Below are 16,591 nucleotides of genomic sequence, written 5' to 3' on the forward strand. Positions count from 1 at the left end.
GACTTAATTTTGCATATATTTGTTTAAAGATAATAAACCTTGATTGTGTTGAGTTGACAAAGACTTGTGAAATAATATTTTGTTTATAATTATTTAAAGATAGTGAAACTTATCATCTTAATCAAAACTAAAAGTAATATTCATAGTTTAGAAGAACTAATATAAAATATATGTTTTTTTTACATCATTCCATTTATGTTTTTATGCAAAAAAAAATATATTAAATTTTTGCATAGTCTAAATTTGACTTCTCCTCTGGTATTTGTGTTAATTTCACAAACTTTACTAAAAGATGTAAGATTTATGTTTATCACCTTATTTACAACACTCTATTTATGTGTTTATGCGGAAAAAAAATATTAAATTTTTGTATAGGCACAATTTAACTTTCCCTCATGAATTTGTCTTAACTTGACAAACTTTATTAAAAGATGTATTGATTTTATATAAATACAACTTTTCTTGTGTTTATGCAAAACAAAAATATTGAATTTTTTGTATAGGTACAATTTAACTTTCCCTCATGGATTATTATTTTTATATATAGGTATAAATACTAATTTTCTTTTGAGAATGTTCTCACATGTTCCAATTGTGATGAAATTGATGTACAACAAATTAAGATTAATAGTCTGTCTATATACAAATTTAAAATAACTTTTATGAATTCTCTAAAATTAATTATTTTATTTTGGAAATAAAGTTTAAAAAAACTTAAATGGTTGTATCTAAACAAATTTCAAAAAGATTAAGAGTTTGTTTATATATAAGTTTAAAATAATTTTTAAGATTTTTCTAAAATCAAATATTTTTTAGTTAATAATTTTTAAAAATACATAAATCCACCGCCGATAATAGTGACTATTCTCCTCGCTACCTTGGAGGTACTTTAAAATGTGAGATAGCTAGTCCCAAGATTTAACGCCACTGCATACACAAGGCAGGATTCGAACCCCTGACCTGCGTTTGAGAATACAAAATGATAGTAGTTAAGACTTTTCTTTCTCATTCACAAATCCATCTTTGTTTATGCTTCTAAGTATTGGTTTATTCATACTTTAAAATTATTTTCCTACTAAAAAGGAGAAAAAATATATAACACGACACAAATGAATGAATAAAAGTTTTATGCTTACTTTTATATATTAAGCGTTTAAATTTGAATTTTGTTTTTAAACATATTCTTAACTTTAATTTCTTAACTATTTTTTTTCAATATATTATTTTTATCCTTATTTTTATATTAAAGTTTAGAAATTTTTAAAGAAATTGTCAATAAATTTATATTATAGTATAAATTATTTATTATAAATCTAAAATACAATTTTTAATAATTTTAAAAAAATATATTAATTTATTACAAGTTTTAATTATAGAAAGATAAATATTTATCCATTTTTTTACATAAACCAAACACTAGTTAAGAAACTACATAAAAAATAGAAAGAACTAGATTTTTTTTCTTTCTATTCTCATGTTCAGTTTTTCATTTTTTGACATAAATTGTCATCTTCACTTAAAATAGAGAATTAATGAAAAGAGTAGAGTTTGAAGTAGATACCTTTATTTTCTCACGTACACACCAGAAGCGCACATGTGCTGTCACTAAATTCAAATCCCTTGCAACTCTTGTAACGGCTACTTTTTTCTTCCTCCTCTATCCCTCTCACTCACTCTCGAGTCTCAACCCAAACCCCACTTTCTCTCCTCTGCAACTATGCTCCCAAAAAATGCAATCTTTCGGTGTCGGGACGCTCCTTCTTCCGCAGATCTCCCTAAAGCCTTCAAAAAACCCAGACCCACTCGCAAGCACAAACCCCCCAAGGACACTCCTTTCAAGACCCCCTGGCCCCCCAAACCCCCTAACCCCCTCAAGCGCAAACTTTCCGACCATTCACTTCCCACAGCCTCCGATTCTGGTGTCAAGGTCAGCAACATTCGCCATTTTTACTTTTTTTTTCTTTCTTTTCTCTGTTCATTTATTTACAATTTTAATATTCTGCTTTCTAGGTTATTGTCAGGATGAGGCCTGCGTGTGAAGACATGGACCACGGAGATTCTATAGTTCAGAGGATTTCCAGTGATTCCTTGTCCATCAACGGTCAGAGTTTCACATTTGATTCCGTAGCCCACACCAACGCTACTCAGGCATGATTGGAAGTTTATTACTATTTTGAACTCGCTGTTCTCTGTGTCTCTATGGTGATTTCATTGCATTCCTGTTTTGTTCTCCAGTTAGATATTTTCGAGCTTGTTGGGGCGCCTCTTGTTGAAAATTGCTTGGCTGGATTCAATAGTTCTGTATTCGCATATGGGCAGGTTTCTTTCAATTTTTCATTGTGCGGTTATGTTGTCTTGTTACTCATACTCGTTGTTAATTGTATTGGTTTTTTGAAATTTTGGGTAGACTGGGAGTGGGAAGACTTATACCATGTGGGGTCCCGCCAATGCTTTGTCAGATGACGATTCAGCAAATGACCAGCAAGGCCTCGCGCCTCGTGTTTTTGAAAGACTCTTTGCTCGCATAAATGAAGTATGCATAGTACTAATCCCGGTTAAATCCTTTGATGGTTATATGAACTTTGTCGTGATTCTGAATCGCTGATTGTTGTGTTTCGTGCGCAGGAGCAAATTAAGCATTATGACAAGGAAGTCAAGTATCAGTGCCGCTGCTCTTTTCTTGAGGTTGAATTGAATGACAGTTGATAATTTCTTTTTATGTTCCTCTTCTGCTTGACCTTGTTATCCGGTCCTTTTGATGCTTGAATTTGTTATGCTGCAGATATACAATGAGCAAATAACAGATCTATTAGATCCAAATCAAGGAAACCTACAGGTAAAATCTATGCTGTTATAGTTTTCCCTTCATCATGCTTAACTGGGTTATACTAGAATTGGTCTTTGGTTGCTTATTCAGATTAGAGAAGATGTCAAATCTGGTGTCTATGTTGATAATCTTACAGAGGAACAAGTCTGTTCGAAGACAGATGTGACTCAGCTTTTGATGAAGGTTTGCTTCCTCAGACTTGTATTAACTAGTGTTCTCTTTCTTCTATGACTCCAATTTAAGCATCCTGCTAAGTGCAATATCTAGCAATATGATTAGCCTTTGTAGAGCTACTCTTAGATTGCTGTACTGTAGCAAGTTAACTTTTGATGCTCTGAATGCATGGACAAACAAATGGTGAATATTCATGTCATTTATTGTGGAAAATTAAATTTTTGTGTCATGTATATATATTGAAGGCATTGAAGAGTAAAGGAAATCAAAACAAAATTCTATAGGAATTCATATAAAGTTGCTTATTTTAGTTTTTTTTATCAATATGATGGATATGTAATACAAAGTTGATCCTGTAAGATGCTTTTTATTTCCATTTCTTCTAGATACTACTAATTTGTTGGGGGGGGGGGTGGATTCCCACAATTCATGTCAGATAACTGTGTATGCTGTTACAAATAGACCCAACTAGGAAAATATCTGTTAAGACTCTTAAGAGGGAATAAGAATAGCCAAGTGAGTCAGCTTCCTTATTCAGGCCTTGTTAGTCAAAGTTAAAGCTGCTAGAGAAGTAGTTAGTTTGTTAGCTCTTGTATTGCGGAAGCAGAGGTGTAGGATATAAATAGAGGTAATAAAATGCAATTGAAGCAAATTGGTCAACCAGTTTTAGGCGGGAGAGACCAGGCTCTAAATTCTTAGGAACTTCTATTGTGAACTTCAAAAGATCCCAAGAGGCCTAACGCCTAACACATTCAAATTATATTTTTTTCTCTATATTTTAGGGCTCCAAATTTCGTAATTGCAATGATTTTCCTTTATTCTTTTCTCATTTTGTGTTTTTACTATTATATACCTTCCATTACACAGGGTTTGTTAAACAGGAGAATTGGTGCTACGAGTATCAATTCTGAAAGTTCACGTTCACATACTGTTTTTACTTGTGTGGTTGAATCTCGATGCAAGGTGATGCACTCTTCTCTCGTGGCTAGGAGATTGTTCAATAATATAGTTTTTAATTATATTAGAGAATTTTTTATTATGGATAGTATGTAGATAGGAAGGCCAGACATTTAACAATCTTTAACTAGACAAATTTTAGAAAAAAACAATGTTCTATATTGGAATATGAAAAACTAGCAACCTTGAATTTATGCTTTTCATTTCTCCTGTTTATCAAGAGAACTTCTGTTTGCCAGATATTTCTCTGCCTCACAATAGAATTTGTAAATAGAAGATGTATTGAAGTGAGTTCATATTTTCACTTTACAGAGCCCTGCAGATGGTGTAAGCAGATTTAGAACAAGCAAAATAAATCTTGTTGATCTAGCTGGGTCAGAACGGCAAAAATTAACAGGTGCAGCAGGAGACCGTTTGAAGGAAGCTGGCAATATTAATAGATCACTTTCACAGCTTGGGTATGGTTTAAAATGTGTTTCTATACATTGATATTTGATATCAGAGTTGAAATACAAATTACAATCAATCACAAATAATGAATAGCTTTAACTTTTGCGTACCATATTTAATGGAAAACATAAAGAAAAGATGAATTCAGCTTTAAGAATGGTCAATTGGCAGAAACTGAGAGCAAAATGGGAATCATGAATGTAGGATAATAGTCATGTGCTGAGTATTTTTCATGGGAAGGATGGAGGGTTAACATAGGGAGTTCATTGCTACAACAGAGAGAGAGAGAGAGAGAGAGAGAGAGTTAATTATAGAGCAATGGGAAGAAAAGGGTGAGGGTAGAAAATAATTTTAGTGAAATTTCAGTCACTGTGGGTTGCATTCTCAGTTCTGGAAATTGAGTGCTTTGTCATACTTGCTGAATTTCTTCTGGTATCCCTACTTTCATGATTTCATCCCAGAGATATCTACTGCTTTAGTGGAATCTATTCTACAATAGAAAATAAGCATGTCAGTAGTATTATGTCCTTCAATTACATTTGTCTAGTCATACTCAGACTTAACCAAAGCCTTGGATTCTAAAACTGATCTCAAGTTCATACTTAATGAATTCAAGACTTATCAACAATATCATTCACAGAAGGAATGCCTTTTGGCATTGACTTTTCAATAATAAAGGCATTTAATATTAAGGTAAACAGTATATCATCAAAGTCAACCTAGGTGCAAAATTATTGTTATACGAAAATCTTTTGATACCACTCTATTCATTCCATACACTGGTTGTTGCTCTGTCATATATATCCTCTTAGCTTTAATAATTGTAAAAAAAAAAGGTGCTTTCTTTTTATAAAGCCTTCCATAGGACTTCTTGTGGAACCCTGCCATAGATTTTTTTCTATATCAATGAAATTCGTTTGCTGGCCTCTATAAGCTTGTAGCCCTAACAAGTTTTGTTCAATGCAAGTTTTACATTATTCTATTAGTTTACATGAAAATGCTTGCCCACTGATGGAAGTGTTGGCAAAGCACATACTTTGCTCTAACAATTGCCTGTATGTAATTCAAAGCTGAAAATTACCATTTCTTACCATTTTTACTGATACATCATATTAATATCTTACGATGTGCTAAATTCTACTCATCCACTTTTCCAATTACTTACTGAGGTTAAATTGGACTGCAGGAATTTGATCAACATTCTTGCTGAAGTTTCTCAGACAGGAAAGCAACGGCATATACCATACAGAGATTCCAAGTTGACATTTTTACTGCAAGAGTCTCTTGGAGGAAATGCAAAATTAGCATTGGTTTGTGCTATTTCCCCAGCACAAAGGTAGATATCAACTACTAATGGTTTGAAATCTGTCTGGCTCTTGATGTATGCCGGATTTTTTCTCATGACATAACATTGCAGTTGTAGGAGTGAAACTTTTAGTACACTGAGATTTGCACAGCGTGTCAAAGCTATTAAGAATAAAGCAGTTGTTAATGAAGTAATGCATGATGATGTGAATCAATTGCGAGAGGTGATACGCCAACTCAGGGTAATATCTTTTCTACCATGATCACTCCTTTCTTTTTACCTGGCCAGTACATGAAATTTTTTCAAAAAAATTATAACTGTAAGAAATCTAACAGGATGAGCTGCATCGAGTTAAAGCAAATGGTTACAGTCCAAGTGATGGAAATGGAGTTCATTCAGCAGCTTTGATCCAAAGAAGTTTGAATTTATTGCAGTCTAGCCTCAATTACCCATTATCACTACCTCATGTCGATGATGATGGTGATGAAGAGATGGAGATTGATGAGGAAGGTGTTGAGGATCATGCTGTAGTTCTCCACAATTCAAATGGAGGTTTTGCTGGTTTTTCACCCATTAATGGATCTGTTGGTTCTCCTACTGCTGCAATGAATTGTGACACCCCTGCTAGCCTCAGCATAGTTCAATGCGAAACATCCCACATTCTCAAATCCCCAACTCCCGGTCTTTCACCACCAATCAGCAGCAGCAGGAAAAGTTTGAGGACCTCGTTAAAGCAGTCTCCTTCTGAGAATAATCATCATGGTGAAAGTGATTTAGGCACAAAAACTGTTAATCAGAAATGCATGTTTACTTCTCTGTCTAGTCAAACAGCTCCAAATTTCCATACTAAAACTGAAAATTTAGCAGCAAGCATCCACCATGGTCTTGAAATTATTGATAGCCACCGTAATGGTGCACCATTATTGAGTCTCTCATTGAGACCCAAAGATTCCAGGCTAAATTTTCCTGTGGACAAAGTTGATGTGGGAGTCCAGACTTTTCTTGATGATAGTGCCAAGATGGAAGACTATGCTATGTTTACCTGTAATAACTGCAAAAGCAGAATGCAGCTTGATGTCAATGAGATTGACAATAGCTCAAATGTGGAGGTGGTACCTATTAAATGTCCGGAGTCTACTGATAAGCCAAAGAGGCAAATTCTGAAAGTAAGTGTAAGGATCTCAGCTGCATTTTCTGGCTTAAATTCAATATATTACTTTTCATTTTTTATTCTACTATGATGTAGGCAGTAGAGAAGGTTTTGGCAGGATCCATAAGGAGAGAAATGGCACTTGAAGAGTTCTGTGCAAAGCAGACTTCTGAGATAATGCAGCTCAATTGCTTGGTAATTTTTTGTTTATTGACAACCGTCTGCAGGCATTGTTTTGTCTTGCATTGTGACTATTTTCAATCATATTTGTAGTTGCAAAAGTACAGGCATGAGAGAGAATGCAATGCCATAATAACACAGATAAGAGAAGATAAAATTATTCGCCTTCAGAACCTTATGGATGGTGTTTTATCCACCAAGGAGTTCATGGATGAAGAGCTGGTGTCCCTCACACATGAAAACAAGGTTGAAATAAGTTATTTTAAGGTTTTGTTTTTGTGATTACTATCTTTGATGCAATTATGCTTATATTTAGTACTTTCCTACTTTCAACATTAAACAGATTTTAAAGGAGAACCACGAGCATGATCTAGAAGCTCTGAAGATGAAGATAGAGTTAAAAAGAGTACAAGATGAGTTACAAGAGTATCAGAATTTTTACCAATTTGGGGAGAGGGAAGTGTTGATGGAAGAGATATGTAATTTAAGAAATCAGCTTCACTTTTACGTCGACTCTTCATCTACATCCACAACAAAGCAATATCCGCTATTGCAATTGACTAATTCATCTGAACCTAGTTCGGCAGCAAACCTCACTGCCATTCCAGGTTCAACAGAGGCCAGCACTGAGGCAAATGCAAATCCAGAATCAACTGAAGACAGTGCCAAAGTAAAACTTGAGCAAGAAAAAAGTCAATGGACCGAGGCAGAAAGCAGGTGGATTTCTCTAACCGAAAAACTGAGAGCTGAACTTGAAGCTAGCAAGTCACTAGCTGAAAAGAGGAAGCAGGAACTAGATACCGAGAGGAAGTGTGCCGAGGAACTGAATAAAACAATGCAAATGGCTATAGAGGGTCATGCTCGAATTTTAGAACAGTACGCTGATTTAGAAGAGAAACATATCCAATTGCTTGAAAGGCATAGACAGATCCAGGATGTAATTGATGATGTCAGGAAAGCAGCTTCCAGAGCAGGAGTAAAAGGTGCAGACTCTAAATTCATAAATGCCCTTGCTGCAGAAATTTCAGCATTAAAAGCAGATAAAGAAAAAGAAAGGCAAATCATAATAGATGAAAATAGAGGTCTTCGGTCTCGATTGAAGGATACTGCTGAAGCAGTGCAAGCAGCAGGTGAACTTCTTGTGCGACTTAAAGAAGCAGAAGAAGGTTCCATTACCGCACAGGTATGTCATGAATAAATGTGTATTTTCTATTGATTTACTGACACTTGGTTCTTTCATCACCTAAATCCTAAATCAATATTGTCTAAATTTTTTATGCATGATCATCAGTATATTAAGTTCGTATTCTATAAAAAATTTCTAAGTGGAGTAAGTGACCTAGATTTACTTTCAGGTAAATGGATCTCTTTCCTACATCTAAGTTACCTATTCTTTTATGTTGAATTAATGAATTTGTTGCAAATTGTAAACCCATCTTAACGGGTTCATTCCATTAGAAGCAGGTCAATTTTATTTTGGTATAGTTGATGCATACATATTTTATTTTCCAAAGAGCTGGGTCAGCTTAGTTAACTATTTGAGTTTAACTCTGTAAGATGAAATTATTTGCAGAAGTGGGCGATGGATGCAGAGCAGGAAGCTGCAAAGGCCTACAAACAAATTGATAAATTGAAGAAAAAACACGAGAAGGAGATTACCGCACTTAATAAGCAGTATGCCAAAACACATTTGCCTAATGAAGAAATACAACCTACTTTTGATGACACCAAGGTGCCACAGAATGTTGATAGTCAATTTGAGTTATTTTGTAACGAAGAGGATAGTGAGCTTGCAAAATTGGCAGAACAGCCGTGGTTCTCTGGTTATGACACATGCAACATATAGATTAATCTTCCAGCTTGTGTTCATTCGTTCATATGATTTGTTCAATAACAAAAGCCTTATTCCACTGGGTGTTCATATGATGGTTTGTGTCTCAATTCTCTTCCTTGCACCAAAGCCTGTTTTGAATAGGCAGATTTAAGCCTACTATCTCGGGATTTTGGGTTGTTTATATTAAATCCTTCTGATAGCTTACGTTCGAGAACTGAGCAAGCATTTTTTTGCAGAAAATACTGAAAAAGATTTGCAAAGTCGTAACATGTTTCCGCATTAGTCTGCTGTGAGGTATCGATACCGTTTAGGACACGGGGTTTTTGAAATTAAAGAAGTACAATAATGAAGTATATTGACAAAAATTTCAATAATTTGAGCTAAAACCTCACATTTTTAAAAGTATGATTTTATTGTTGATCGTTTTCTCTTACCCTTTCACGTGTCATTGTTAGTTACTTCCTGTTTTGCAGTCGCTATCATTAAATGGATGGTTCTCTTGTATTAATATTGTTCATTTTACACTCATCTCCTTGGCAAATGGATTTGCCATTTATAACGCTTCCGAGGTTACATACTATCAATATATAAGCACGGTCTAACCCCCAAAGTGAATAAAACTTATTTTATACGCTTGAAGGAATATTTTGCTTATAAAAAATTTCCAATCAAACCAATGGGTTTGAACTAATTTTGATAACTATACTACGTAATCCTAGCAATAGTTTGAGCCCCATACACATTCAAAATGTCTCAGGTTTTCGAAACATCAGCACCATACAGGCCAATGGAGATTTACTAACCGATGAAAGTAGAAAACAGTCCTCAAAAATTGATTTACATGAAGGTATACCATTGGCATGTTCCCGAGGGCTTCTAAGTTTAATTGAAACAATTAAATATCTATGGGAAAACAGGAACACAATTCCAACCACAAGAAGTTTCAAAATTCTAATGTTTCAGTTAATCTCTCCCACATCCATCTCAGAATCATCCCCAAGTAAAGGATCCTCATAATCCAAGGTACCCCGCGGCTCAAACTGCACATGCAAGTCCTCCACATCAGAATCACCCTGATCCAAAACCAAACCAGCATGACCCTCCTCATCAGACCCATCACTGCATGTCTCAAACTTCTTCTTCCTCCCTCTATACCCCACAAGACCCAGAAGCTTCTCCTTCCACAGCACCAAGGGGCATTTCTCAATGAGCTCAGACCCCTCATAAGCCTCAGTTAAAAACACACTAAACCTCTTCCCCCTCTCCGACACATAGAAGATGCCACAATGCTTAAGCAGAAGCCTCATGAGCTTCTGAGGCATCACAAGCTCCCAACGAAAGTGAGTGAGATGATCAGTGACCAACCTCTTCTCAACAGTAAAACTAAGCAGTTCATGCATAACAGCAACAGCCCTCTTATCAAATTCCAAAGATCCAGCCTTTAGACCACGCGCATCAGCATAGGGAGACAAATAAGGCATCTCCTGAAAATTCTGAATCTTTTCTCTATAGTACCGATACACCCTCTTGTAATTCGCAGGGAATTTCAAAGGAAATGGAAGTGAAAGCACCCCTGGGGAGTTAATATTATCATTGGCTGTTTTTTCAGTTTCTTCAGTTACCCCTCTCACCACCTTTTTCTCCAACTCAGTGATTGCCCATTCAGGGTTCCAAGACACAAGCTCCAAAAACTCAACCCCATCAAAAGACTTCACAACCCTAAAAAGATGAGGATACCCGTGCACCCAACGGGCCCTGAAATCCAAAGGCAGCCCAAAATCTCTTCTGAAATGAGCGATCTTTTCCAAGGGGAGCTTTTTCTCGACCGACATCATGAGAAACCTCGTCACGTGTTCCGCGGCTTTGTCGGCGTGATCCTCGATGACCCTTTGTTGTTCTTCCATCAAGTTCTCGGCTTTGTGGGTCATGCCGCACCACAGCACTCCCTTGTGGTCCTTGTGGAGCTCGAAGAGGTTGGGCGTTTTGCGGAGGAAATCGGAGATTGGGTGTGGCTTGGGGAGGTTGATTTGTCTGCGGTGTTGCTCGAGGGAGCGAACGGGAATCACCATTTCGGGCTCTTGCTTGAGAAGCTCCATTAGGAAGATGATTTTGGAGGATATCTTCCATTTCTCGGTGGCCACTTCCAGGTCGTGAACACGCTTCTTCTTGCTCCTGTCTTGGACCCTCTTGCTCGTCGTCATCCATCGTACATGGTAACTCTGACCAACCCTTTTTAGACCTAACCACCGATTATCCGACATGCTTCTTCCCGTTACCTATGCCGAGGTTTGAAGGTCATTTGTTGCTGAGCCCAGCACCAATTTTGTTGGGCCTTGCAGGGTCCAGTATTCTGGATACAAGCTGCTACTATCGACCAATGTTAAATTATGTTACACTAACAAAAGATATAAACATATCACTAAGTTGATCAAGTTTGTCAATTCTATTATTCACAATCAAGTTACAATGTATTAAAAAAATTATTTAATGAATGTTAGTAAAATATTAAAAAATATATTACCAACATTCTTTAAATTTAGAACCAAACAACAACAATATAAATGAATACTATCTTCTTAATGATAACACTCAACATAAAAAAAAAAAAAAAAATCAAATTGAATGAAAATTTGAAAAGGATAAATTAACACACTAAGCCGGCGTTTCTAAATAATATGCACGAATTTCTTGATAAAGACAACATCGTAAACATGTGCTTTTGTATACAGATGTAGAACACAAACCCTTGATCTAGTCCACTTTTCTGAAAGGCTTATTAGTATAGTGAAACCATTCACACAGACAAAATCCCATTGAAAGATAATTTAAAGTTTTCAAATTTTATTTAAAAAAATAATAAAAAGGTACATAAACATACAACGAGGAATAGCTGGAAGATAAATTTTCACTGTTTCTAGAGCAAAGAATTTCCGAATATAACAAATACATCAAGAATAATAAATTTAAAAATATAGAACAAAATTGAGAATACAATTAATGCCTTAGAACCAGACACCAACAATCTAACTGAATACAATCTTGAACAAATTTGAAGTTTTTTCAAGCTAGCGTATGATAAAAGACATTCGAAAGATAAGAACATGTTATTAGTACTAAATTAATTGTGCGATGAGAATAAAAAAGAAGAGCACAGAATTGAAAAGAAAAAATGTTTATTATACAAGAAATATATATATAGTACACAATATGTGTGGTAATGAGTAATCAAGGCACCTCTAAACCATACATAACACCTGCATACTTGAGCATGCTATTTTGGTCTTGTGTCTGGAGATAGGTATCTTTAATCTTTAGAAAAGCATGTAAAGTGAGCAAACTATCCGATCCAGCTTGATGACTCTTTCCAATCATACGATCAAGGTTCAAAGACTTGCAAACACGGTCTAAACCGCCATAAAGATTAGGGCAAAACTTCAACAAGTGTTTAACATCGTACACTCTAACTCCAAAGAATTTTTTCACCACATGCAGAAACTGAACCAAATTCTGAGGCAAAGGCCGGCCAGTGAGCGCCTTCAACAAGTACCCAAAATCATAAGCGCCATGGAAAGTAATCCAGTGAATGTTGTTGTTACACGCAAGCCCAGAACGCATCATGAGTGCAGCAAAATGCGCAGTGTGAATTCCAAATCTGCGATTCTTTTCAAAATCGATACCTTGACGACGGAGAAGGTCGATGGAATCAGGCGCGTGAAGATGACGCGTGACGTCAAAGTTGCAGAAGTTGAATTCCCAGATGAAGGAATTAGAGGATCCAAATTTCGGGAGGTTGCCTTCAGCGTCAGAAAAGGTGAGACCAACTTGGATCAGGTCCAGACGGTCTACGTTAGCTTTCAGTGTGGCGTAGTTATTTTCCGGCAAGCGAAGAAGAGAAGGGTCGGAACGAACAACAACGCCGGGAAACTCTGTATCCATAGAGATGAAAGGATAGTCTCCGATGACTGAACCGATTAACTGAAACTCATACTCCACGTTGCATGCCCATACTGATCGGGTAACGATTGAATCACGTCGGAAATCCATGTTCTGATACTCTGATGAGAACTCTGATTCCATAACATATAGCCTTTGGAGAATAATGCATCAGCGCCAAGAACAAATATCAGTTTTCATCAACTGTGACAATTCACAACAAAGACTGCACCTATATTTATTCCCATAGTTTCCGCGCTAATATCTAAATATATTGATTTTAAGCGCCATGTTGTATTTCAAACATAATTCCAATTAAAATCTTAAATCTATTAAGTAATGAGATCAAATTTAGTCAATCAGATTGAGAGAATATTGTGTTAATCTTTTTCTTATCACAGTTAACTTTATTTTTATAGTATAGATTGCAATATCTTAGATTATATTGATTAGTGACATCAATCTCAAAGATCTTTCGTAAAATTATTTCTTCAACTTCTTGAATATATTTAGTTAAAAGATATAGTCTCTCTCTCTATATATATACAATTGAAAAAGATAGTTCCAATTAAAAACTTAAATCTATTAAGGGATGAGATCAAATTTAGTCAATCAAGATTAACTACTCAAAAAGTAAGGAAATCTCTTAAGTAAAATTATCTTTTGTATAAAGATTTCCAAGAACATTATATTGTAATTAATTTAGTTGGTTTAATTTAAGTAAATTGGACAAATACTTTTTTTTTTTAGTAACAACTGTATAGAAATACACACCTGATAATATTAAATCAATAATATCACTTTCTTCTTAATATATACAATAAGGATATATATGTTTGATGGTCAAAATTGAATAAAAATATATGACATAGAAGTAGATATTATATTGATTAGTGACATCAATTTAAGATTTTTTAAAATTAGTTCTCAACTTCTTGATCATGTTTAGTTAAAAGATATAGTTGATAATTTTATATATATTTAAATTTATTAAGTGATGAGATCAAATTTAATCAATTGATATTAACTAAACAAAAAATAATGAAAAATCTCTTAAGCAAAATTATCTTTTGAATAAAAGATTTCTAAAGAACATTGTAATTAATTTAGTTGGTTTAATTTAAGTAAGCTGGACTGAATACCTCTTTTTAGTAACCGGACGAATATAAGTGTATAGAAATACACACGTGATAATATATTAAACAAATAATATCACTTTCTTGTCAATATATAAAATAATATTTTTTAAAACAAATATTTTCTTTTTAGAAATCATTATTCAACCGTAAAATTTTCAATCATTTTTCTTTAAGGATAACATCTTTTTTTTTTAATCTTTCGTTTTTTATTTTTAAATTAAATCGTAATGTTTTTTCAAATTATATCAATAATTGATTACTTTATCATAATATAAATTATTTATAAATTTAAAACACAATTATTAATAAAAATATTTATTATAATTTTTAGTTATATAAAATTAAAATATATATTATACATTACATAGACTCAATTTTTTTATAATTTAAAAATGTCTACAAATATTTAGATATACAATAAGATTTGATGGTCAAAATAGAATAAAAATATATTATATAAAAGTAGATATCACATTGATTAGTGATGTCAATTTCAAAGATCAATTTAAGATTTTGTGAAATTAGTTCTTCAACTTGTTGAACACCTTTAGTTAAAATGAAATAATTTTTTCAAAAGATTATAAACTTGATCTTTACCCATTAAAATATATTATAAACACCAGTAGGAAAGAGGTACTTTCTGCCTTTATATATATATATTTTTAAAATTGAAAGAAATGTTTTTGTTAAATTTAAAGATAATAGAGTTTGATACAAAAGTTTTAAAAAAAAATTTAAAAATTTTAAAAAATAAATTTTATTAAATCTAAGAATAATAGAGTCAAATATAAGATAGAAACAAAAAAAATAATTATCAAACACTACACTAAAATTATTTTTTTGTGACAATTAATTTATTATTTAGCGACCATATAAATGGTCATTATTTTTTTTACCAGCATTTAAATAAAGGCTGGTGTATCTAATGTCGCTAATACTATTACCGACATTTATATAAAATGTTGGTAAAGATTTACTAAATTGTCGGTAAAACTTATTATTTTTAGTGGCAATTCTAGTAGTCATTTTAAAGGCTATTAAAATTTTTTTTTTCCAATTGTCTCCTTTATTTTAAATAACTTATTCTTAATTTCCTTTTCTAAATTTATAACTTATATACTTTTTTTATCTCTACTCGATGTGGGATTTGTAAGATGAGGGTTGTCTTTTATTTATATTTTTTAATTTATTTTTTTAATTGTCTTATCTCTTAAGAAATGTGAGATTTATAAGGTGAAAGTTGCTCTCTAATTGTTTTATAACACTATTAAATTTGATAATAATAGGTGATTTGATACTAATTTAGAATAATAAATTAGGAGTCAATCTTATAAAATGAACATGTAAGGTGATAGTTATTACTCACTTATATACTATTTAATTATCTTATCTCTAATCGATGTGTGACTTAAGTTTTTTCTAATAAATAATTGTCACTAATAATAAACTTTAGTGTAATATAAATACATTTTTAGTGACTTATATATTAGGCATTAATATTTTTATATATGGGGACAATTAAATTATTGTCATTAAATAATTGTCGTTAATAATAAAATTTGTAGTGAAAATCTATTTCCTTTATAGATAATTCTAAATTAGTTATTGTACCATTGAGCGTGTGATCAAAGATGTTAAGGCTGTTACAGCACAATGAATGGTTGCATGTTTGAGTCATGCATGGATATGCAACTTTGTTATTAAAGTTTTACTATTCAAAAGAATCTAAGAGCAACTCCAACGGGAGTTTCTTAGCTCATCAAGCAACTCTAACATGAGTTTCTTACCATTGGAGAAAGCTGAGCTGGCAGCAAGAGTTTCTTGCAGAGGAGAGAGGATTGCTTCACCAAGCAACGGTTGCTTACTTTTTTAAAATGAAGGAGGCGCAGCAGAGAATGACGGAGGACGGCGAGGCGCGGTTGGACGGCGGCGGCGTCCGGGTGGACAGCGGAGGCACGCCGGTGGACAGCGGAGGCGCGTCGGTGGACAGCGGAGGTGAACGTTCTACCGTGGGTGGCCAGCGAAAGCGCGCTGGTAGACATCGGAGGCGCGCCGGTGAACGTTGTGGATGGACCAGTGCAGTGGCGGCGGCAACAGCGACGATGGCGGTGATAGACGGTGTAGAACGTGCATTTTGGAAGAAAAGGAAAGGGGAGAGAAAAAAAGAAAACCCTTTACGAAGAGAAGAAGAAGAGGAAAGGGGAGAGAAAAAAAAAAGAAAATCCTTTAAGAAATAAGAATTAAAAATTAAAAATATTAAAATATTAAAATATAAAAAATAAAAAAATTTTAAAAAAATAAATAAATAAAAAAGTACCTTGAAAGTTCCGTTGAAGACTTGAAGTATATTAAAATATATTGAAAGCTTTATTTTTTTTTTAATATCTATTTATTATATTTTTTTCATAATTTATTTTTTTTATTGTAGTGCAATTGTCCTTTTTAATAAAAATTTTAATTTGGTTCATAAATGATTTGAAAAAAAATTCTGAAAACTGAATTTTTTAAAATTTCTTACCATTGGGGTGAATTTCTGTTTGAGTTGCTTAATGCTGACATGGCATACTGGGGACCACTTTTTTCAGTTTCCAATGCATGAAACAACTCAAATGAGTTACTTCCATTGGAGATGCCCTAATCG

At 33.7% G+C, this 16,591-nt stretch overlaps 3 protein-coding genes and 1 pseudogene across 3 annotated transcripts; 2 read left to right on the top strand and 2 right to left on the bottom strand.

Annotated features, from left to right (window-relative positions):
- The window catches only part of LOC145955391 (uncharacterized), a 2,648-nt pseudogene extending 2,516 nt beyond the window's left edge, over positions 1 to 132 (top strand).
- A 1,327-nt stretch (positions 133 to 1,459) lies between these two features.
- LOC109789497 (kinesin-like protein KIN-12A) lies at positions 1,460 to 8,970 on the top strand. The gene is made up of 16 exons (XM_020348460.3): positions 1,460 to 1,927; positions 2,011 to 2,148; positions 2,236 to 2,319; positions 2,408 to 2,533; positions 2,626 to 2,685; positions 2,783 to 2,836; positions 2,918 to 3,010; positions 3,869 to 3,964; positions 4,271 to 4,416; positions 5,595 to 5,744; positions 5,826 to 5,955; positions 6,050 to 6,880; positions 6,961 to 7,059; positions 7,138 to 7,290; positions 7,388 to 8,227; positions 8,618 to 8,970. The coding sequence occupies exons 1-16, from the start codon at positions 1,718 to 1,720 to the stop codon at positions 8,888 to 8,890; spliced, it is 3,483 nt and encodes a 1,160-aa protein (XP_020204049.1). The 5' UTR covers positions 1,460 to 1,717; the 3' UTR covers positions 8,891 to 8,970.
- Positions 8,971 to 9,636: 666 nt separating this feature from the next.
- On the bottom strand, positions 9,637 to 11,256 carry LOC109789508 (Ubiquitin carboxyl-terminal hydrolase family protein). The gene has a single exon (XM_020348478.3). It carries the CDS (start codon positions 11,137 to 11,139, stop codon positions 9,838 to 9,840), a length of 1,302 nt encoding a protein of 433 aa, XP_020204067.1. The 5' UTR covers positions 11,140 to 11,256; the 3' UTR covers positions 9,637 to 9,837.
- Positions 11,257 to 11,983: 727 nt separating this feature from the next.
- On the bottom strand, positions 11,984 to 14,265 carry LOC109789502 (putative CCR4-associated factor 1 homolog 11). The gene has a single exon (XM_020348470.2). It carries the CDS (start codon positions 12,953 to 12,955, stop codon positions 12,104 to 12,106), a length of 852 nt encoding a protein of 283 aa, XP_020204059.1. The 5' UTR covers positions 12,956 to 14,265; the 3' UTR covers positions 11,984 to 12,103.
- Positions 14,266 to 16,591: the final 2,326 nt, after the last annotated feature.

Source organism: Cajanus cajan, chromosome 2 (genome assembly GCF_000230855.2).
Source record: "Cajanus cajan strain Asha chromosome 2, NIPB_CcT2T_4, whole genome shotgun sequence".
Lineage (NCBI taxonomy): Eukaryota > Viridiplantae > Streptophyta > Magnoliopsida > Fabales > Fabaceae > Cajanus > Cajanus cajan.

Excerpts from the sequence above, each read along its gene's own strand:
- LOC109789497 (XM_020348460.3), top strand. The coding sequence starts at position 1,718 with ATGCTCCCAAAAAATGCAATCTTTCGGTGTCGGGACGCTCCTTCTTCC. Across the intron at positions 2,686-2,782 it reads GCCGCTGCTCTTTTCTTGAG|ATATACAATGAGCAAATAAC; the intron begins GTTGAATTGAAT and ends GTTATGCTGCAG. Across the intron at positions 2,837-2,917 it reads CAAATCAAGGAAACCTACAG|ATTAGAGAAGATGTCAAATC; the intron begins GTAAAATCTATG and ends TTGCTTATTCAG.
- LOC109789508 (XM_020348478.3), bottom strand. The coding sequence starts at position 11,139 with ATGTCGGATAATCGGTGGTTAGGTCTAAAAAGGGTTGGTCAGAGTTAC.
- LOC109789502 (XM_020348470.2), bottom strand. The coding sequence starts at position 12,955 with ATGGAATCAGAGTTCTCATCAGAGTATCAGAACATGGATTTCCGACGT.